Raw genomic sequence first — 23,427 nt, 5'->3', positions numbered from 1 at the left:
TGTTAATTGACGTAGAAGTACGTCAAACTTTCTAAAAAGACCAAGCGGTCCACGTGATGAATGCGTGATCGGCGCGTGTCTAGGTCGGCGCATTGCGATCACTAAGGCATTACGTGACTTGTGGCAGGTGGCTTTTTACAACGCGTGACGTAAAAAATCAGTGACTTCTGTATCGCAACAATTGACAAATCAGTTTGTCCTAACAAAGTTTTGTGGTGTATTTGGCAACGATGTACATAACAACAGCATTCTTTTCATTGCGTTCGTTTGCTGATGTTGTTGAGACCTCAGTAGACGGGATAATTATGCGCAAGCAGTTATAGCAGTTATGCAAGCAGTTATGCGCAATTAACAATCAACAAACTCACGCACTGAGCACTTCCTTGCATAATTGCTGGCCGCACTGAAAGTTTTACATTAAGTAACGTAACATTGGTCAACAGTTTAAGGTTGGATTATGCGCAACTTTTATTTAAACTCCACATTTATCATTTGCATTATTTTCATATTTGTTTCATCTACGCAGCATAAATGTGTATTGATTTTCGCCAGCAGGTCTCAGTGAATCTTCCATATTTTCAGTGTAGTTGTTAATTAGGTAATTTTGGTGCAAATTTAACGTTGATGTTTACTTTGTTAATTTCCATGTGATGACTGAGCAACTATTTACAGATTTTCAAAGTCTAGCTTGTTTGAAAATGTTGAAATTTATTTTGTTTGGAGTTTTGTTGGTTGGCCATCTTGTTATAACTCACCAACAACAAGTATGCAGAGTTGTTTGTGATGGACAAGAACAAGGATCAGAGATAGAACATTCCGGCTTGAAAGGTGGCAGAGGAGAGACTGGAAGACCAGGAAAGATGGGACCACGTGGACCTCGAGGTCACCGAGGTAAAAAGGGAGACCAAGGACCTGTGGCTGGCAAAGAAGATTTGATGAGACTTGTTACAGGTATAAGATTCTTCTCTAAACACTTTTCGACAAAATTTATTATTGGATAGGAAACTTTAACAAACCAAGCAGTACAGATAGATATTTGATACAAACACAGCAGTACCACAAATCCCCTACACGGTGAACTCTCATAAAATCATATTAAAGTAAATTCATCGAAGATTTTAGTCACAGAGTTGTCGAACAAATTGGATCAATTGCAAGGTCAACTGAGTAACACTTCCAACAGTTGAGTTTCATTTTCATATAAATTGATATCTCACAGATGTGTCAAGATAACAAATGCTAAAACCTTTGCCCGTAACACACGTCATGACTCCCTTCTGCCCCTAGTGGTGTAAATACCTGCGTACTCACCAATCACGTGACAAAACTCAACACATCTAACATTTTATTCACAGAGTTGTCGAACAGAGTGGATGAAATGCAGAGTGAGCAGAACCGCACATCTAACAATTAAGTTCATGCACTTAACATTCAATGTCCACTCACACATGGAACATTTTATTCACAGAGTTGTCGAACAGAGTGGATCAACTGCAGAGTGAGCAGAACCTCACATCTAACAGTTAAGTTCATGCACTTAACATTCAATGTCCACTCACACATCGAACATTTTATTCACAGAGTTGTCGAACAGAGTGGATCAACTGCAGAGTGAGCAGAACCGCACATCTAACAGTTAAGTTCATGCACTTAACATTCAATGCCCACTCACACATGGAACATTTTATTCACAGAGTTGTCGAACAGAGTGGATCAACTGCAAAGTGAGCAGAACCGCACATCTAACAGTTAAGTTCATGCACTTAACATCCAACGCCCACTCACACATCTAACATTATATTCACAGAGTTGTCGAACAGAGTGGATCAAATGCGGAGTAAGCAGAAACGCACATCTAACAGTTAAGTTCATGCACTTAACATCCAACGCCCACACACACATCGAACATTTTATTCACAGAGTTGTCGAACAGAGTGGATCAACTGCAGAGTGAGCAGAACCACACATCTAACAGTTAAGTTCATGCACTTAACATTCAATGTCCACTCACACATCTAACATTATATTCACAGAGTTGTCGAACAGAGTGGATCAACTGCAAGGTCAACTGAGTAACACTTCCAACAGTTGAGTTTTACTTTATTTAAATATAAATCTTTATTTAAATATAAATTCCAAAAACCTTTGCCCGTAACTCACGTCATGACTCGCTTCTGCCTCTAGTGGTATAGATTGGTGAGATATCTACACCACTAGGAGCAGAAGCGAGTCATGACGTGAGTTAAGGGCAAAGGTATTGGCAAACCCAACATATACGTCATCAGGTGCGAATCAGAGAGGAATTCCATCTGGCACCGGTATATTCTGGTCATAATGCAGGTCGTGCAAATATTGTTGTTTTTTCACCGCCTACTCGCGTGTGAATGAGTTTAACTCAAATACTTCTGCCAATCTGATGAGTTTTAACCGTCTGCAGGTCTCTGGAATCTCATAGATTCTCTTCCACCGGTTTCCTGTAAAACTTCAGATATTAAAGGTCGCCAACATCTCATATCGGAAGATGAAGTTTACTGTGAAGATGGGTGGCAGGTATTGATCCTGTGGTAAATATCACTAACACAGGGGTGGGCAATCCCTGGCACCAGCGCTATGTTGGTTAAGCGAGGTGATTATGCACGACAAGTAATTTACGATTTCACATTACAATACTTAACCATACGCCCGGGATTGTGTTGTTTATAAAGGTCAGGAAATTACACACGAAAGTGAAAAGTCATATATTGACATGGAGGTCATCTAACTTTTTAGACCAATTTACCGAAAATCAGTGTCAAGTGTTTTACTTGATAAATACCAGGTGTTCCAGCGTCGTTATGATGGATCTGTTAGTTTCGATAGAGATTGGGTGGATTACAAGAACGGGTTTGGGGATCTATCAACAGAATTTTGGATGGGTTTGTATTCCAATAAAGCAATCCTTAACCAAGTACAAATGTTGCAAAACTTTGAACAATGGTTTGTTTTAATTAAAAATGTACCGCTCTTCTGGCATAAAATATACGTGCTGTATTTTTACGACGTTTCGTCTGCCATTCCGCGAGACTTCATCAGGTATTGATACCGCAATTTCAAAGTAAACTGCACTAAAACATTTAGGGGCACAAAAAAGAAAAAAGGGACAGGTTGACACTGCTTGTCAGATCACGTGACAGAGGCAAAACACGAAACACTGCGGGAGGCGAAACAGTTACAACAAATTGTTATAAACTGCAGGAAAGTAAACACATTGTTCTTTGTCGTTGACGCATCCACTGTTTTTGTGAATGTGAAGCGACTCAAGAATGCTAAAATAATCGCTCCTTTCTTGGGCAATATTCCGCACCATGTGAAAAACTCACTCGAGTTTGCAGTCGAGGTACGGAGCTTACGAGTGGAGCAACATGACAGCATGGTATCCTTTGATGTGGTGTCATTGTTCACCAATGTACCGGTATCCCTATCAATCACCACTGTTATGGCACGCTCAAAATATACCGAGAGTAACCCGTAAGGATAAAACGCCCACTAGCGGAACAGTTGTTATTTCCTACGTCCCTGGCCTCAACGAAACATTGCGAAGATTGATGTCGGATTATGGCATAAAAGTCTACACTAAGCCCCATACAATGCTAGGCATTCTAATATCATGACCTATTTGCTACCAAAGGGAATGGTCTATTTAATACCATGCAAATATTGCGATGGTATTTACATTGGCGAAACCGGAATGGCCTTTAAGACGCGACTGAAAGAGCATCGCCGTGATGTCGCATCGAAAGATGCCAGCAAGACTGCGTTGGCCAAGTATGCGGTGACACTGCGACACGAAGTTGCCTTCGATAAAGCCCTTTCCAAGTTCTGGAAAAGGAGTTGGACCACACCAAGCGGTTCTTTCTTGAGTAGCTTCACATTCACAAAAACAGTGGATGTTTACTTTTCGGCAGTTTATAACAATTTGTTGTAAACTGTTGCGCCTCCCGCACTGTTTCGTGTTTTGCCTCTGTCACGTGATCTGACAAGCGGTGTCAACCTGTCCTTTTTTCTTTTTGTGCCCCTGAATATTTTAGTGTAGTTTACTTTAAAATTGCGATATCAATACCTGATGAAGTCTCGCTGAATGGCAGACGGAACGTCGTAAAAATACAGCACGTATATTTCATGCCAGAAGAGCGGTACATTTTAAATTGCAATGTGCCCGTGGCAGCAACAGGAGTTCCAGGTTTGTTTTACTGAACACATTGTTATAACTTGTACACACCCAGTTTATATACAGGGGAACTAAACAACACGTTTCAAGCAAGCTACGTAACAATCCTAGAGTCAATATAACAGTATCAGTTAATCCAATTTAAATTCCAGTGTTTTCAGCAATATTATTACAGCCAACAAATTTTATCAGGTTTGGAGAAACTGCATCAAATCACCAGTGCGTCCACAAGATGTCGCCTTCGTGTTGATCTTCAGGATTTTTCCGGAGGTGAAGGATTTGCCGAGTATAGGTGAGACTATGACGTATTTAACGTTTTCAATTTAATGCCATTGTTCCAACGATAATTTACCCGATGCTGCCAGGTCGTCATAACTAACAAAATCTTAAAAGACATTATGGAAATACCCCCCTTGTTACGTCAGATTCACAAAATTCGGGATTTAAGTTTGAAGCAACACAGAATATTCTTGCTGTGTTTCAATGCATTTACTCGGTTCGGAATAATTATGAAAACAAAAAGTTTAGATACCGCACACACATAGGGATGGTAATCAACTCGTAACGACCCCACATCACCGCTCTTGAGGTTTGCGCGATCGCTTGGTCGCGGATTGCCGGGACTGAGCTCAGTGGGGCTCGGATTGGGTCGAACGCCACCTTTTTGCGCTTAGAGAATGTGGCTGCAGAAAATTTTCTTTCCCTTGATTCCAAATCTTCTGAAGCGTATAGGCATCTGGATGACAGTTCAAGCGAAATTAACCACGGCCAAACCGTTTGACAATTGGTGGCAGCAATCCAGTGAATATTAGTGCTGTGTCCCGCATCGATATATGGGAAAAAAAGATTATTATATTCTCCAGCTAACACCTGCATAATCCAGGGTTTGAAATTTCGATTTTCTGCCCAACATTCTCTGTTCCCAATGTTTTGAATGAGGCAACAAAAATCCCGTAATCGCGACGTGTAAGACGCTGGAACAACTTGATTGTCAGTGTATAAGTTGTATAGTGTAAACACTCCGTGTTCTCTTTGCCCACCCCTGGGTTAGCTGCTGGTCGTTGCGTGGTTGATTGGATATTGTTGGGTCTCTATGCAAGAAAATGGGTGCATTGGCCTGCAGAGTTAATTCCTTAGGCCAAGTGGTTCTTATCCGGTGGGAAATTTTAGGGTTGTAGGTGGATAATTAGTCGGCACCGAAATACACAAAAGTAGTTGTAAACGAAATATAATGATCTGTATTCACTGTGTGTTGTACACTTATTGGTAATTGGTAATGCCATGCGGTAGAAAAAGTTAAAAAAGTATAACAGATATAACGAAAATACAATAATCAAATTCTTAGTTAAAAAATGTAAATACCAGTGGGAAATAAGGATTCCGTTTACACTGGAAGTAGGAAATGAGATAAAAAAGGTTAAGAACCACTTAAAAAAGGTTAAGGAAAATCTGTTGCCCAGACGAGTTTATGCGGTCGTTGTTGCCCAAGTCCTTGTGGTAAAATCTTGAGTGCCAAGTACTGACCTTTGTCAAAACGTTGCATCTTGACTGGAAAGTTAGAATTATCCGCTTTGTTCTTCAGCTACAATAAAGCCTCCTTGTAATCCTCCAGTCGTTTGTGAACTTAAAGTTGAAAAATAACTGGGTTTCCTTCTCAAAACTTCTAATCCCACTCTGTGTTTATTGCTTAGTTGACAAATAATTATCCCACACAACACAACACAATGTATGACACATGTCGTTTATTACGTCATAAAGGGTTTTATGTTTAACAATCATTTCCATGAGCAACAAACCAATGTAAGCGGATTGATTTAAAACAACAAATTATCCGTTGTTATTTAAATTACTTTGCATTAAATTAAACATTATGACATTGTTCTTTTCAGTACTTTCAGCATTGGTGATGAAGGAAGTTCTTACACAATTACTATATCCGGATATTCGGGTAACATAGGAGATTCCATGGCTAGGTACCACGGTCTAAACGGGATGAGATTTACAACACGCAACAGAGACAATGATGCGTGAGTAATAATGACAACGTGTCTGATTATATTTCTGTTTTACTAACGAAGTAAATCGAGTTGAGTCAAAAAACATAAAATGCATTTCCTCAAATAGTTGATTTTCGTTGACAAAGTTAACCGCCCACCCTAAATCAACAATTGTAAAAATCAATTGCTCTGAAACAGGCGGTTGCGTTAAAGTTTTAGTTAAGCGCAAGTTTTAACTGAGTTTAAATATGTTGTAACACAGAGTTGTTGACAACCGACTTAATTATAATTGCAGGTCAGGGGGAGGTAATTGTGCTGCGACTCATGGTGGAGCTTGGTGGCATCGCGGTTGTTCAGATGCCCACCTCAATGGTCTGTGGTCGAGAACTTCTACTCATCACAGCACTATGAGTTGGTGGTATTGGAAGAACTCATATGGCGGAATAATGAGTTCTAAGATGAAAGTGAAATGCGAGTAAATGTTGGGAAGGTTTAAAGTGACGAAAATTAACATTGCGTCGTTGGTTACCATGGCAACGTTGTGTTGATTTACAATTATTGACAGACATTGTAAATACTTTCACCTGTTTTGATAAAGGCTTTAAATCGTAAATAACAGGAAAGCAATTATACCAAACCGAATTTATTCCACAAATCCTTACAATTTTTGTGTTAGTAGCGAAAACTTTGCCATTTTGTATGTTTGTTATTATCATGGTATTTGTAGGGCGTTACTCAAAACGTCTACACAAATAATAACACTGCCGTATATCTGACTCCTGATAAAAAGGCTGCTATCAAACCCACAGTCAATCGATCAGTTTAATATATAATAAACAAGCGCACGAGGATTAACAATAACACGTTACAAACCACGCGTACAAAAAGTCTCTGTCCTATATGTCCTTTGTCCTCTGTCCCTTCGTATCTTTTTTACGCAAAAGACATGTGGCCTATATAGAAAATGCATACCGGGTTATTTGAGTTCGGATTGCCACGTGACTGATTTGAAAAGGCGGCTTGTTGCTGGAAGTGTCAACGAACGAATAGCACGTTCGCCGTAAATGAGTTAAACTTGGTTTACAGCGTGATTATTATCCGACGTTATTGAAAAAACGGTTGATGCCAGAAAAAAACAACATAATAATTGCAAATATGACGTCGACACTACTTATTGTTACATTTTGTGTGTTTCGGATGCCACTTCTTCCATAGAATTATGTCAACGTGTCAATTAGATATTGACAACATATTCCGTTTTATCATTCCTTGTATATCATGTCGTGTTGTAATATCGCATGCAACCGTTTCCATGCTTTATGTTGATAATCCATGTAAATATAAACATTGATCCATCAGATTTGACAGTTGATTTCTGATTCGAGGATGTCAGTAAATTTGATTTAGTTCAGTTCGACTTTCTCTGATAAACCCCAAAAATGCAGTCACGCCAATTCACCCCAAATATTTACAGAAATGTACGGATATCTCGGCGCCATTTCACCAACTTATGGGAAAGGTTTAATGTGAGGGTAAATTGTGTAACAAGGTTTCTTGTCAACACCCAGGTCCTCATTGCAGCCCAAATGATGACGTAACGGCCGTGGGCCTTCGAGTGGCGTCTGTCACGTGTTTCATTTGTGTTGTTGTTTTTGTCTGTTCAGTTACCTGCCTCCCTCTGCGCATACATTGCTGCAACTCATTCTTACTTGGCACTGATGATGAACACAGTGGTGTTTGAAACGTTTGCTTCGGCATGAGTAGCATACTAGCTTTGGCCTTCTTTTACAAATCATTTTCTTGTCACCTCCCAAGGTTACATCTTGTACACTCTTGTGTAATAACCTAACTTAACACCGCAGTTTGTGGAGGACACAGACGCGTCTGATGCGTCTGCCGGTTGCATTCCATGGCAGAATGTAGATGGCATGGAGAGAGTGAAGTTTTGTAGAATTGATTCCTGAACTCGAAATAAATTACTCGATAAATAGAATTTCCAGTCACCAAACACCAAGGATCATGACGTCAGTTTCAGGCCATGTTAAAAACCAGAATTTTCCGACAAGATCTCAAAATATGAATTTCTTTTCGATCCCAATTCAGGGTTTGTTTCTTTTTCAAAACCGAGCAACAGTGAAACAATATCAGTAATTGGAACGTAACAATAAGCAATTGTGACATCACAGGCCTCAACTGGCTTGCCGCAGACATACAAGGAACTGTGTTTATAAAACAACCAAATCGAGCATACAATAAATTGATGCAAATGTACAATAAATAATATTAGACAGATAACAATGTTAAAAGATAGGCAGTCTAAGGATAAAAGGGTTGACAACAATAGGTACGAAAGCGGTTGGAATATTTCATGTTACGTGGTGACGTCGTCGTATTCATGACGTTATTTAGATGTTAAAATTAAGCGGAAACACATGTTTTGGGTGTGGTTCATGAAGCGTGTATGCCGAAACTATAAGATACATGATCCTGTAAATAAACCTTACTGGACGTGAAAGACTTGGAACATCTCGCGAGCTCGTTCGGGTACAACGACACCCTGGTTAACTCTGTGGATCCTCCCAACCGACGAAAGTTTTTGCTGAGTAATGTCACAAAAACATGCATCGGCGAAGGTAATATTGTGTGGTAATGTGGAAGCCATTGATATAGATCGCTGTGGTCCATATGGTGATCCTGTGGAAAACCCCTGATCTTAACATTCAAGTTTGTGGCTAGAACGACAAATACTAAAGTTTCGTTAAAATCTGAACGCAATAAAATTGCTCGGTGTCAACTTTTAATGCTTTCGGCGGAAGAGGGCGGTGACGTAAGCTCGCATGAGTTTCACAATCTCATTAACTTGTTCTGCGGTGAAGGAAATGTCCCCTCTTGACTCGGTCTGAAGTCTGAAAACATTCGCAGATCCCGCTCCGAAAGACTGGATCCTGAGAGGAAGACACAATAACATGTTCAACTCAAGGAATGTAGCTGCAAAATCTTGTTTAATTGTTTGGAACAGTGGTTCTGAGACTTTTCAAACGTCAGAGCCGAATTCGAAACCGGCCGCAGCAAACCCGAGACTCTATTTGAAAACTTTTTTTGTAAGTCGGCATTTGACCGAATCAAACATTTGGGCCGTAGTTTACCAACAATTTTGTTTTCTGACGCCAAATAAACTGCAGGGAAATATTGACTCCACGTTACCCCACTACTATGGTAAGCGCCACAAGAAGGGTAGTTCAGTCAATTTACAATTTGCACTACTATGGTAATGGTAAGTTTTTGTTTCATAAAATAAACTGCATTATATTCATAAGACCGATAAGCAGAAATGTTGAGAGCCAATAACTCCAACAAGTTTCGTGTCTTTCCGCGTTGAAAACGAACCATTGTGTTCGATCAAACTTACTTTTCATATGAGAAATGATCCAGGGACTGTGAGTGACCTCGTTTGAACACAGTTGCTCCCTGCGCCGATATCGCCAGAGTGAGAAGGGTTTGACCGAACTGCGCGTCGTGATTTTCAACTTTAAACAAGTAGGATCCGTATCCGGGCCACCGACGTGCAAGGTTAACATATTCAGCCTGAAACAAATTGTTGAGATAAAAGGAATTAGACGGAATGAAGAGAACGCGAAATATGCTGAACATAAAATTATGCGAATAATATTTAAACATCAAGCACCCAAATACAATGCCAATAAATATCAACCACGGGCAGAGATGCACCGACATCCAATAACACAAAAACTCCAGTCTTATTGTTTAGTGAGATTATTGTGATACTGACCACGGCGTCTTCTTGCGGCATTCCTCTCAATCTCCTCCATCTATCCAGGACGTTTGATTTGACATCCTGCAGTTCCTCCAGGAAGAGAGTCCTCTTCATCTCACCGCTCTCACCTTCCTCCTTCACCTTCTTCATCCCTCTCTTCCGGAATGTGTTGAAAAGACTCGACCCCTGAAAGAATTAAAATCTGACGAAACTCTTCGTTGCCAAAAAATATTTGTTCAATTTTAACGTTTCGGCCTCAATTCGCTTCGTCCACAAATTAAAATCCTTTGTTGTTTTACTAACTATCAATATACGAGCTGATTTAAAGAATGACGATTAGTTGTGGAATACGATTCATGTGCGGTTGGTGCCAACGTCCAAATATAACTTAATTTTGTTTTGAACAAAAACGACTTGAACGCGTGTGAACAATAAATATGCGGAATAAAATGGCATGGGCACCGATAAAACCACAGTTTATCGAGTCAGGCCCCCATGGGATCGGATAACTAACATGGTATGAAAGGATGTGTTCGAAGAGGGGGGGATCTACGTGGCGGGTTTGGAATTTTACGTAATTTATGAAAACGTCTTAATTACCGAAAAAATCAAATTGAGACCGAATAAAAACCTTTACTCACAGAACGTTTCTTGGCTGGCATTGAGTTTGCATTTAATTCATTCGAGAAAGAATCGGTTCGTTTGAAGTAGAAGTCTTCGTTTTCGTTTGTGATCTCGTAAGCGGCCATCAACTTGTTGATTGGATAATATTTGATGTCATTACTGGAAAATGAAATCCATGTTTTATATTCGCAAAAGAAGTCTTGAAAATCCATTGGCATTTTTATATTTTTATGCTTTTTGTTGGTTAAACGGAACGAAGCAATGAAGATAAAGTTTCGGCTCCACTTAAATAAACTTACTCAATATTGATTTGATGGTAATTTCCTTCAGCGAATTGCAACCTTAAAGCTGCGATATCTTTCAATGCGTCATCAGATAGAGGGTAAAGTCCCTGTATCACTTGTTCGTGGACCTGCGACAATAGGGAAGTTCTGAGTTGATGTTTTTAAGAAAGCTAGAGGTTGTATGAAATTTATTTTCTGCATTGGAAACTCCTGCGTTTAGAAAATACAAAATACAAAAATGAGTAAATATTTATTTTAAGTCAAGCACTCAAGGTCAGTGTTTCCCGAAATTTTTTCGCCAAAGTTATTTGAGTTGAGAAGGAACCCAGACGATTTAAGGTGTCCAGTAGCTCATGTAAGGAATTCTACGGCTCCGTGAAATCCGCGTTGGATGCTAGGTTACCATGACGACAGAATCAACCGAGGCAAGTTTTCAATCAAAAAAACTAAAATCACTGAATGGAAACAGAGAAACTCCCGACTCACGTCTTCGTAAACGAAGTGATATTCGATTGAGTCTTCCCGTGCATCAATCGGATCGAACACACAGTAAAGTTTGAAGTAGAATACCCATTCCGAATCCTTACCGCCACTATCCGGATTCGTTTGTGATTCCGAGTTTGTTCTGTTTAAATTCGAATGTTTCGCGTTACATGAGAAAGGGTTAAATTACATGTTGCGAAAATCTACTTTTGTACGATAATATTTTTATTTTCTTCTTTGAGCTGTGTGACCAATTACTTGCAACGAATTTGTAACTAGACTTCTCAAATCAAGTAAAAAAGTTCGAACGGCAACTTACTGTTCGAACTTTGCAACGATATCAGCGAGGAAAGTGTTTGGTTCAATCGCTCTGTCAACATCGCCCTTGTGTTCGAATAATGCGAACGTGTTCTTATTCCCTTCCACGTTCATTCCATGCTGGAGTTTCTGGACAACCTGAACACCAAAGTTGGACGTAAACTGTCTAAACTAAATCCTCCAATTTAAAGTAAAAATATTTTGTAACTAAAACAACGATACGCTTCTGAACACATAAAAATGCAGAACATAATTTAATAACAAATATTGAAAAAGAAGCATGTTTGCCACCAACCAGCAAAACCAGTTCATCAGAAGAAAATACAATTCAAAATTATACAAGAAATACTTCCGAGTGTTCGACATTACAATTTGCAGCAATGCTCTACTTGCCTTTCCAGCAGTGGTGAAAGAGTTGATGTAGATTTCGCATGTTGCGCCACCATAGCAGTTAATCACAGTGACCAGGTCCCTCATCTCCAGCACAGCACAAATCTCAGCAATGGAAGGAACCATCTCACGTCGACGTGACGTCTGCTGACTCAGCGCATTTTCACCGAACTCAGCATAAGCTCCACCAAGAGTGCCAGGAAATCGCTCTTGTACCCTGATAACGGATGTTAATAAACAAACGGTGAAAAGGGATCCCCGAATAATCATTACTGTACAGATTCCCAGGCATCTTATGGCACATTTGTGTGCAGTCAACAGCGCGAGGTAAGATAACCCAACCCGCTGTAATGCAAAACTACTGCTTAGTAGCAAGTGCTTCTCAAAGTGGCGCACGCCCCACCAGTTTGGCCTGGCAAAATCGTCGGTGGACGTTAAGGTTTAAGACATTTGTTGGCTTATCTCTCATTAAACGAGCATTTTGTTTCAAATTCACTGGGAATACAAAGCATTGAGGCAAGCAATAAATTCTGGTTTACCAACAAAAGTGGGATTAGAGATGTTTTAGAATTAGCGCTCAGATCAGATATTCACAAAATTTTCGTCTGCGAAACCTAGAACGATTGTTTAACTTAACCAAGAACCCCCAAATTCAGTAAACCTTTTGTGTTAAGGGTTCCGCGAACTCTACATTGGATAACCAAGTTATTTACACACTTTGGTGACGTCATACCTCTTTAGATGCAGCTTCAGGTAAGACAGCACAGGACGTGATGGGTGGTACGCGCAACACATACAAGCTATGAGATGCCAGTAATGCGGACATGACGTCACATGAAGCTGGTCACACATTTGCTCGTCTGTGGTGAGTTGGAGGGTGTAGATGGCGGTTTGTTTGATTAATTGGAGATAAAGCTCGTCCTGGAATAGCTTGGAGCCGTGGCACACTCGCATGATCGCCTGAAACGAACAGATAGATGGTTTGTTGGCTGGACGGTGTCGCAATGCTTTTTGATTGTCTGTTTTGAATGCTGATTGACTTCAAGCAAAACTTTGATATAAATTGTGATATGTGAACATCATTCCCCACTCATTGCAAAGGAATATCCACAATTACCTGACAAACGTCATAAAATGTGCAAATATATAGGGGAGGAAACTCAATTACAGGCGGGAATTCGAGAAATATCAAAAAGCAAAATTTAAAAACAAATTTTTAAGTTTTTTTACCTGGAGTGATTTCGCTTCCTCCTCAATGTTCTGAAAAGTCCGTTCTTCCATTTGAAGGAGGACGTTAAAAATCCTCACAGCCTCGTCCCTCAACGTGTAGTGGTCGTCACGAGAGGGCACCTGTGAGCAAACAACGGTTGATTATGATTTCTATGCCTTTTTTTCTAAGTAGCGAAACCAATACTTTCATATTTTTTTTTGAATAATCAACTTGGTTCGTTAGCAACACAACAATGTGAGCAATGTTACGTCACAGATAGTTCGGGTAAGATGATGTTGACGTCATCGTGGTTTTATGACAACCACGTGGATACTTGCAGCACTATTAAGTTTGCGTTAGTATTGGATTCTGGGACGGATAGTTGTAATAATTGCTGGGTCACCTGTTCGTATGGAAGGGATAGCAAAGGGGATCTTAAAGGTTCGCTTGATTGCCTGAAGATTGGGTTCCTTTTGTAGATTAAGTCGATCTCCTTTTCATTGTCGTCTGAACGCTGTTGCAACATACACAAATTTTTAGTCATATTTTCATACACTATGGTCAACATGCTAAATATAAGTGAAATAATGAAATGCTTTGGGCAGAGTCGTTTTGTTAACAACATTGTAATAATATTCCCTGATGTGTTTTTTAAGCAGGTAATTTCAATGCAATAAGTGGCAAGATAGTCACTAGACACATTACCGACATATTAGATCGAAATAGTTGCCCTGAAAGCAGATTACTCCAAGCAATAAGCACAGTTTTAATTCTACACTTCTGTACCTTGATCTTGTCCATTAGGATCTTTGTTTTGGTGATAATCAGAGGTTGTCCATCTATCATAGCCTGGATCTCACTGCTCCAGATGTTCGCGTCTTCCTCTACCTCCGTGCTGAGTCGGAGGGTGTGCTTCCTCCCGTACACCACAATCTCCCACAAACCTGTCTGCGTCTGTAGTGAAATAGAGGTGGCGTAACTTCTAGTATAGAAAGTGTGGATCGAAACTACAGCTGCCGGTCAATGTTCAGTAATATTACACAAAAAATCACATGCTTAAAGGAATCAACGTATATTTCCCTTGTGTTACACCAGACTGATCCTGTTTAAACAAGTGCTTTTTGTGTAGGCAACATACATATTATTAAACTTTATTACATTCGTTTTATGATTTAAAGTGTTACGTGTTTTACATGGTAAGACGGAATCGTCCAACTATACAGGATCTCACAGCGAGGTTCGATTAACAAGTGTTCATCTCTAGTAAACACACGAAAGCTCACTTTTACTCCTACATACACCAGGGACTTAGAAAGACGTTCTCGTCCGGTGAGGTGACAACACAGAGACTGTTGAGTCCCATCGACCCGATCTTCTGGGCATCGCGGTTGCTGTTCTTGAAATATTCGATCGCGTTTGGTTTCAGAACGAACCACCGACGTTGGTGACTCACTTTCTGCTTCTCGTAAGATGTTTTAAGCAACCAACCTTGCTGTATGAAAGAATCCTGGCCAGCCTGAAAGTTTATTAACAATATTTGAGATTGTGGGCGAGCCCGAAAAGTTCTCTTACCACAAAGAAAATATGTATTGAGTTATAAAAGAAAGTGTTACTGACTTTTATTTTCTTAAAAAAACTCATTGTATAATTTTTCTGAAAACACACTTTGTCGTTTCGATGTGTGACCAATTGTGAAGCAATCATTACAAAACCTGAAGTCAAATGGGGTTTGGTTTCTGTCTGTTTAACACGTACCTTGTCGCCTTAACTTGCTGTGTTCTTGCTCTCATTGAGTAAAGTGATCCAGTGATGCATTTCCTCCCCCGAATCACTCGCGAAAGTGTAAACACGTTGCGATGTCGTCACAGTGAACGTGTTCGACTTTCCTGCAGTCACAAACCACTTAATATTATTCACATCTTGTCGCCACGATGCCACGATAGGAGTAATTGGTTCTAATGTAGCATCCATAATGTATCCGATTCCTGAGATTAAAATCAGTGCCAGAACTCCCAAAACCTATTTATATTGTAACGTCTTTTCCTCAAGAGAAACTGACAACTTGCTCAAATACACGAGAGTCACCTGACACAGATGTTGCGGTTGCCTGGGTAACGGTTTGACCGTCGACCGTCATCAGAGCGTTCTTCGGGTTTGCGAACTCGCTATCCATGTTTGCTATCTCTTTCTCCGTGCTCGATACAATCTTCATCAACATGCTGCGGAAAAAAAGTTCCACTCAATAACATTTCACAGTATTTTCAGTGAAAGTCCGCACTGCATCCAAAGACTTTTTACCAAACGTTGGCGATTCTGATTTAAACTCACCTGTACCATTCCCCCGCCTCCTCGCTCGATTCCGCCGAAAGGTGGTGCACTTTTGATGACGTCATAATGATGTCAATGCCATTCTCTTTCTCTGTGACGTCAGTTACGTCGGATATTTGACTGAGGTCGATCGTCCCCCGACACTTGGCGTTCTCTTCGTCGTTATCGTAAAACTTCAACTCCTGGTTGCGCAGCGTGAACCATCTGGATTTGGTTATTTGTTGTTGTACCTTGTTTAGTGTTTTGTTGTTGTACCTTGTTTAGTGTTCAAGCTTCGTGTAACTTACAACTGCTACGTAGAACTAACAACGGAAATATAATATGAAATACATCGCCGACCACCAACCTTTTCTGCTAATTCTTCCTTGGGAGAGTTCCTCTCAGAGTTCCTTTGCCACTGTCAGCTTTCTTAAACAGCCAGCCGCACTTTAAACTATCCTGTTTGCTTCTGAAGATCATGAAAGTGCTGTTACTCAGGACGCACCACCGTCTCTTCCACTGGCTCATGAGGCCACCCTATAACAGGTTGTAAGGTTGTGCAATGATGTGTTTTCAAATATCAACCAATCTTCACAGTGGCAGATGTTGGTGTGACGCTTGCTAGTTTGTTGCTTAAATGTTGTTGGCCAACTTACGTGGAGTTGAATTTTATTTCCATAACAAACTGAGCGACCATTCAGTTGTTGCACGGATCAATGTGATACGTAACAAGCGAACTGATCAATATCAACAACTGTATTACTATTACATCCCTAAAACGTCACGAAATTTCAGTGCGCCGTGAGAACATATTGGACGAATGCGAGTTGTGAAGACTGGGAACCACGAAGGTGGAAATCTCAGTCCAACATATTATTCCGGCAATTTAAAATCAATCAGTAAACGCCATTAAACAAAAGACCAATTATAATTTAAACGGTAAATTATTTCAAGATGATTTCAGACCTAATACAAGCTGACTTGCTACGTCACGAGGATGACGTCATCGGATTGATTATCGGAATTACAACTGATAAGAATGATCTCGGGTTACGTAAAATCATTTGTTAGTGAATTTAAAAATAGCAACCACCATTAAACAATCGAGCCGGATTGAATTGTTAGTATGGACAAAACAAAATCCTAGTAACATTCACAGTGTTGTTTGCACGCAAACAACTTATATTTGTAACCTGTAGAATGTCCATTCCTCTGTTTTCGTCTGCCTTCTCGTCGGGGTAATATTCCTCACCCACGTTCGTTACAAATTCATCGGTTGCTTCAGGTTGATCCTGATTAAAAATTATTAGAGTCAGCAAAACAAACAAAAATTCTTTTTTTGTGAAAATACCAGATTAGTTTTTTGCCAACTTAGATTGTTCTTAAATACCTTCCAGTATTCTGAATCATATTATGACATCACAACACTTATTCTCACCACATCCAGCGCAAGACTCTCCCTGGCCTCGCTTCGTCGATGCATCTGCGCGATCTCAAGTTCAAGTTGGAAGATCCTCTCCATCTCCTCCCGTTCCGCATCATCAAGCTCCTCCTCACCACCGGATGAGAGCATCCTCTTGTTTACGGTTGAGTAAGCACTGTCTACGTCAGCGGAATCTATGACGGCGTCGAGTGACGCAAGAGCCGATTCCTGCCCGAAGAGATAGGCGAGTTGTTTTTTTACAATAGAAATATGATTTGAATCTCTTGCTGGCGGAAACCAAGAAACAATTAAATTAAAAGTTCCAAGTGTTAGAAAGTAACCAACCCAAAAAGCAAGTATTTTGTTTAAAAGAACAAGATTTGTTTCACAAAAACGTAGCACACACAAGCACCCACGTGTTCGCCATCCATGGATTTGCGGGGGCTGTACATTTTTTCACAAGGTGGGGGCGGTGGGGGTGAAGGAAGACCCTCAGCGTCCTCCTCCAATCCGTTCTCCGTCGCTTCCCTGGCCATTTCAGCCTCTCTCGCCATCTGGAAAGGGGAAATTTCACCAGATAATCAGAGAGTGACCAAGTATTGTGGGAATGATTACCACACAGAAAATATTGCACTTTTCGTGTTACTTGTACAAACATGTCAACCAATTGCTAAAATAAATCTTTTCAGTATTTCCACTGCAAAAATCAGATTGTTGAGATTTAAAGCAATTTGGTGTCTGGGTTTCTTCAAACAATCAACACAGGAAAGGTAACTTTTCCTTCTATGCAAGGAAATCAGAAAATTTTAAGGTTTTTTTTACCACCTCTTGTTCCTGTTTCTCTCTTCGCCTTTTTTTCTTCTTCCTCCCGCGCGAGTCTCTCCCGTTCCAAGCGCGCCTACAGAAACCATTTTCTTGTTTTAGTTTATTCAAAAAAACTAATTTTTGAGAACAATTCGCCCAACTTTTGAAACCTCAACAAACTTATTGCAAACACAAAGTCAAACTTTAAATATTAGTCAAACAATTTCTGTGGAAATTCATAAAAGTGGAGGAAACCGTTCTGTTCCAGGATGCTTACACAATGTTATTGTGACCTTTAAATTTATAAAGCTGGCGGGTAAAAGGAAAGTAAGGGACGGACAAACCTGTTCCTCCCTCTGTTTCCTCTCCCTTTCCATTTGTTCCTTAAGAGCCTTGAGTTGTCTGTGTTTCTCAAGCAGGACCTAAACAATGGAAAGGTGTAAACATGAAGGTTGCCATGGAAATCGTATCATCAAATGCACTCGATGACTTTTTACACAAAGTGACAGTGCTTTGGGTGTATTTAGTATTTTAAGTAGAAAATCGTAAACTCCAAGTGTGGTCATTGATAGTATGTTGTCCAACAATGTTGCGTCAAGTTTCCTTGCCAGCAAGCATCAATCACTGAAAAGAGGTCACGCAAATGTTTGGCATGTGACAACTAATATGACACACATGGGTTGTGTAATCCTGTATTAAACTACCAACAATTTATGCATTGAAACCATCCAAAAACAGCAACATCCTACCTTAAACATCTTCCGGGCTGCCCGCCCTCTCGTGTATTTCTGGAAGACGATCGTCGCCTCCGCCCTTTTTGTCTCCCTCTCTCGAATTTCTGCGAGAAGAAGTTTGAATAATTTTCTTGCTTTCCTTCCTCTCTCGAATTTCTGCATTGTGATGATCGCCTTGTGAACTCGTTTGAACTTCCTCCGCGCAACAAACCCCTGAATAATGGCGGGAAAACAAGAAACACACATGTTGTGTAGTAGATTTGTATAAAATACAGTCATTGTTTACATTAAATAACAAAAAAATGTAAATACAATACTTTGCTTTATAGAGATGGAAGTTCAATGTTGTTTCAAATCAGCAGTTGAGTTATGGCTCTGATTATAGTGTTCCTCTGTCTAGTTCTGTGCTAAAGACTAGACATGACACCAGATGTATGTTTGATACTTCGTTATTGCTCGTTCGAATAGAATACCAATAGAATCCCTAGCATGTGGTTATCCGGTCACGTGACATATTGTTTACATAGAGATCATGTTACACTCAATAGTTTGTAAACACTACATTCCTCCCCAAGTCATAGATGTTAAATCACAGGTTCAAGGTTATTTAACATAATACACAATGGCGGTTCGCTTCAAAGTAACACAATGGCATGGTTCAGTATATGAAGATACTGGGAGGTATTCGGACCAGAAATTGGCAGGATAACACAAGTAGTTTGGCAATCATACACTGGCTTCTTATGAAAGTATAAAAGGATGTTTGAAGTACGTATTGTGAAGAATGGCAATATACAGCATAGGTAATGAAGTACTGCAATATACAAGCAAATGAATCATGCACAATAGCATTTACATGTAAGTACCATCTCTCAGATACTGAGGGAGTCTACGATTTCGAGAAGGATAGCGAGGAACTGGGTCGCTTTCAACAAAATCATGTGCACTGTGTTCTTCACAAGTTGTTGTGTTATCATGGTCATATGTAAAATATGGGTGATCATTATCTGTATGTACATCATGTTGTGATGTTTTGTTTATTTTCTTAAAGAATGATGAATTTCTTGTCACTGTTTTGTGTTTGTTTTGTACTGTGATCATTGTGCCTTATATGTGTGTAACAGTGAATGGTGTTGGATTGTAAGGAAGCATTAATTTGCCTTCTTTTTTTTCTTTCAAAAGAACCTTATCGCCAATTTGAAAATGTGATTCTTTTGCATGTGAATGGTTGTCAGCATATTTCTTCATTTTCAGTTTTGCTTTCTCATCTCTGTCACGAAGTTGTGTGTCTTCTTTCATGTCATCAACATGAGGAATAGTGATTTTTATTTTCCTTCCAAGTAGGAGTTCTGCAGGGCTCACTTGTGTAGTAGGATGAGGTGTAGCTCTGTAGTTTCTCAGAAATTGATGTAGATTACTTTTCCACAAGTTAGTTTCAGCATTCATGATTCTTACAGCTTTGTTGAGAGTTTTCATAAATCTTTCTGCTTCAGCATTTGCCTTTGGCCAATGTGGAGTGATTTTGCGATGAGTAAATCCAAGTTGTTTTGCAAAATTCTTGAATTCATAGCTGGTAAATGGTGGACCATTATCTGTTTTTAGGATGTCTGGTATTCCAAAACATGAAAATGTCTTTTCCAATACTGGAATGACTGAGGTTGCTTTTGTTGACTTGATTAATTCGACAATTGGATATCTGGAATATTCATCAATTAATACAAAAAGATATTCTCCTGACGGAAACGGACCAGAAAAATCTAGACTGAGTTCTTTCCATGGACTTTTTGGCAGTTCTGACATTTGCAGTGGTTCATAGTTGTTGGTAACTGTAGCAGCTTGACAGTATATACAATCTTTGACTGTTTCTTCCACTGTTTTGTCAATTCCAGGGAACCATATGTGTTCTCGGAGGAGTTTCTTGGTTTTGACAATTCCTTGGTGTCCTTCATGTGCCAATTTAATGACTTTCTTTTGTAACATTTTTGGAATAACTATTTTTGTACCTTTTAGAAGGAGATCATCCTCTGTTACCACCAGTTCATTTCTGATTAACAAAAATGGTCTTAGGTTTGGACCATCCAAATTTGCTTTCCATTTGTTGTTTCTTGTCAATTCAATAACCTTCTGAACTACTTCATCTTTTTGCAAGGCTTCTTGTATGTCAGTTTTTGTCATTGCTGTTGGTATAGCTGATGTTGCAATGAAATTTATGTATAATTCAGTATCATTTGTTTCTTTGACAGAATGGTGAGTGATAGGATGTCGTGACATGTAATCTGCTGGATTATCTTTACCAGGACGGTATACAACTTTGAAATTGTATGGTTGCAATCTCAAATTCCATCTTTCAATTCTTGCTAGAGGTTTTGATGATGGGTTTTTGAATATCAATTCTAATGGCTTGTGATCTGTCACAAGAGTAAATGGTTTTTGTATTCCATACAAATACAAGTGAAAATGTTCACATCCCCAGACAATTGCTAAAGCTTCACGTTCTGTTTGTGAATATCTTTGTTCAACGGGTGTGAGCACATTGCTTGCATAGGCCACAATATAGAGATTATTATCTTCATCTCTTTGAGTAAGGACAGCACCTAACCCAACTGGACTTGCATCGACTATCAACTCAGTTTCTTTATGTTGATCAAAATAGCGTATGACTGACTTATTTGTCAAACTGTCTTTCAGTTGTTGCAATAATATCATCAAGTGTAGGACAGATGTGTCTTTCTCTGTGTATAGCTTTGTTAGCTTGTCGCATATCCACACAAATGCGAACTTCTTCTGGACTGTTTGGTTTTGGTGGAGTTACTATTGGAGAGACCCAAGGAGTAGGACCTGAAACTTTTTCAATGATTTCATTCTTCTCCAAATACTCTAGTTCTTTCTTCACTTTATCTCTGATATGGAACGGTACTCTTCTGTGTGGCTGTGCTATTGGTTGTACTGATTTATCAAATGTGCAACTTTGCTTTGTATCCTTTGAGTTTGCCAATTCCTTCAAATCGGTCAGCGTATGATTCAAGGATATTTTCTTCAGCAGCCTTTACCATGGTGTTTGCAATTTCAAGCAAATGTAGCTTTGTTGATGTACCATAACTCAACAAACAACCATGTTCACCTTTCACCACATACAACTTTGTATGGATTTTGAAACTTGCTGTTTTAACTTCAGCATGGATCTTCCCTAAGATTGGTAATGGTTTTTTCGCTCCATATACATGTATCTCTGTTTTAGTTTTCTCTAGTGTGCAATCTTTCAACTTTTTCAGATTTTTCTCATCAATTATGTTTACAGATGCACCGGAGTCTATTACGAAAGGAATTTCTTGTTCATTCACTTTCAAGATGATGTGTGGTGTTTTATAGTTGACGCTCTTTACTTGACACATGGATACACATCGTGATGCTTCATCACTTTCATCTGAACTATAGATGTTTTCTGTATTTCTAACTTGTCTCTTGTTTTTGTTCATAAGACGACATTGAGGAAAATGATTGAACTTTCCGCAATTATCACACTTGTTTCCAAATGCTGGACAAGACTTGCGTCCGCGTGCATGAGGATAGTTTCCTGCACAGAAGTAACATTTTCTGTGTTTTGATTCTACATGCTTGTTTGAAGCTGTTTTGTTTTCTTCTGGAAATCTTTTCTGCTTGACTCTGGAGACCATTTCTTCATTTGCTGGCTCCGACTTGATTCGATCTGCTATGGCTGATGCATGTGATTCTGATGATTCCATAGCGTATGCCATACCAAGCAGTTCTGTGAGATTGATACCTCTTCTTTCAAAGGCTCTAATTCTCAACCTGTTTGCACGCAAATAATCTGATATTTGATCTCTTGGTCACGATCATGGAATTCACATTCAGCAGATAGGTTGTGAAGTCGTGAATAAAATTGATTCATGCTTTCATCCTCCAACTGTTTTGACTCACGAAACTTAAATACTTCATAGTCAGTATGTTTCTTCGAAATGAAATACTTATTAAGAGCTTTGTCATAATCGTCAGCATCACCAGTGTCTGGTAAAGTTTCAAAAATGTCAAATACTTCTGCTCCTGCATAAATTATCAAAAGAGATCTTTTCTTTTTGTTGTCTGTGACATCTTCGGACACAAAGACATGTTCTAGACGTTTAACCCACTTCACCCAATGTGAACCTGTTGTTGACGGATCAGTTATGTCAAATATGGGTAGTCTATCAGACTTTGATGCAGCCATCTTGTTTTTGTTCGGCTTTTACGTCTGTATGTCTCTTTAACTTTCGAGTATAGTCGAGGTTATAGTTGTTTACACTCGTTATCCTCGTCGCCAGTTATAGTGTTCCTCTGTCTAGTTCTGTGCTAAAGACTAGACATGACACCAGATGTATGTTTGATACTTCGTTATTGCTCGTTCGAATAGAATACCAATAGAATCCCTAGCATGTGGTTATCCGGTCATGTGACGTATTGTTTACATAGAGATCATGTTACACTCGATAGTTTGTAAACACTACACTGATCTTACTTGCATCATTTTCACGAAGTAGTGTTGTCCCATTGTTTGTCCAAATATACTTGAAGGCTTGTCTTTTTTTGTGCTGCAAGCAAGTGTTGAATAGTTTTCGGTTTTGTCTTGTCAAACTTTCTGTCATGAAAATATTTTGCAGGTTGGAAGTTGTTTCTTTGGAGTTGTGGAAATGCAGATTTGATTTGTTGAAAAATATTTAATTCCTGATTTTCCTTGAGATAAACTTTCAGTTATCGGTGGGGATTATTTTGATGAGCTGCTTGTTGTTCTCACAGGTATTCTGTGTGAGATGCCAGATCAGTTTTTTTAATCGATACTCCCATGTGTTTGGCAATTGCAATTTGGTCGGTGCATT

General features: G+C 39.5%; 1 protein-coding gene, 1 long non-coding RNA gene and 1 pseudogene across 2 annotated transcripts in view; 2 read left to right on the top strand and 1 right to left on the bottom strand.

Moving 5' to 3' along the window:
• Positions 1–1,355: 1,355 nt before the first annotated feature.
• Positions 1,356–23,427, top strand: part of LOC145907466 (uncharacterized) — a 119,050-nt gene continuing 96,978 nt past the window's right edge. Inside the window, exons 1-2 of the long non-coding RNA XR_014402884.1 lie at positions 1,356–1,385; positions 1,469–1,522. This is a non-coding gene — a long non-coding RNA (uncharacterized LOC145907466). The remainder of the gene's footprint in view (positions 1,386–1,468; positions 1,523–23,427) is intronic.
• On the top strand, positions 2,385–6,811 carry LOC145906367 (ryncolin-1-like). The gene is made up of 6 exons (XM_082993785.1): positions 2,385–2,388; positions 2,438–2,550; positions 2,819–2,915; positions 4,400–4,499; positions 6,097–6,234; positions 6,500–6,811. Exons 1-6 carry the CDS (start codon positions 2,385–2,387, stop codon positions 6,681–6,683), a joined length of 636 nt encoding a protein of 211 aa, XP_082849911.1. The 3' UTR covers positions 6,684–6,811.
• LOC145906366 (uncharacterized) lies at positions 9,002–22,781 on the bottom strand (annotated as a pseudogene).

The sequence above is a fragment of the Ascidia mentula genome, chromosome 6, assembly GCF_947561715.1.
Source record: "Ascidia mentula chromosome 6, kaAscMent1.1, whole genome shotgun sequence".
Classification (NCBI taxonomy): domain Eukaryota; kingdom Metazoa; phylum Chordata; class Ascidiacea; order Phlebobranchia; family Ascidiidae; genus Ascidia; species Ascidia mentula.
The sequence above is the reverse complement of the archived record's forward strand: the minus strand, read 5'-3'. Positions and strand labels throughout refer to the sequence as shown.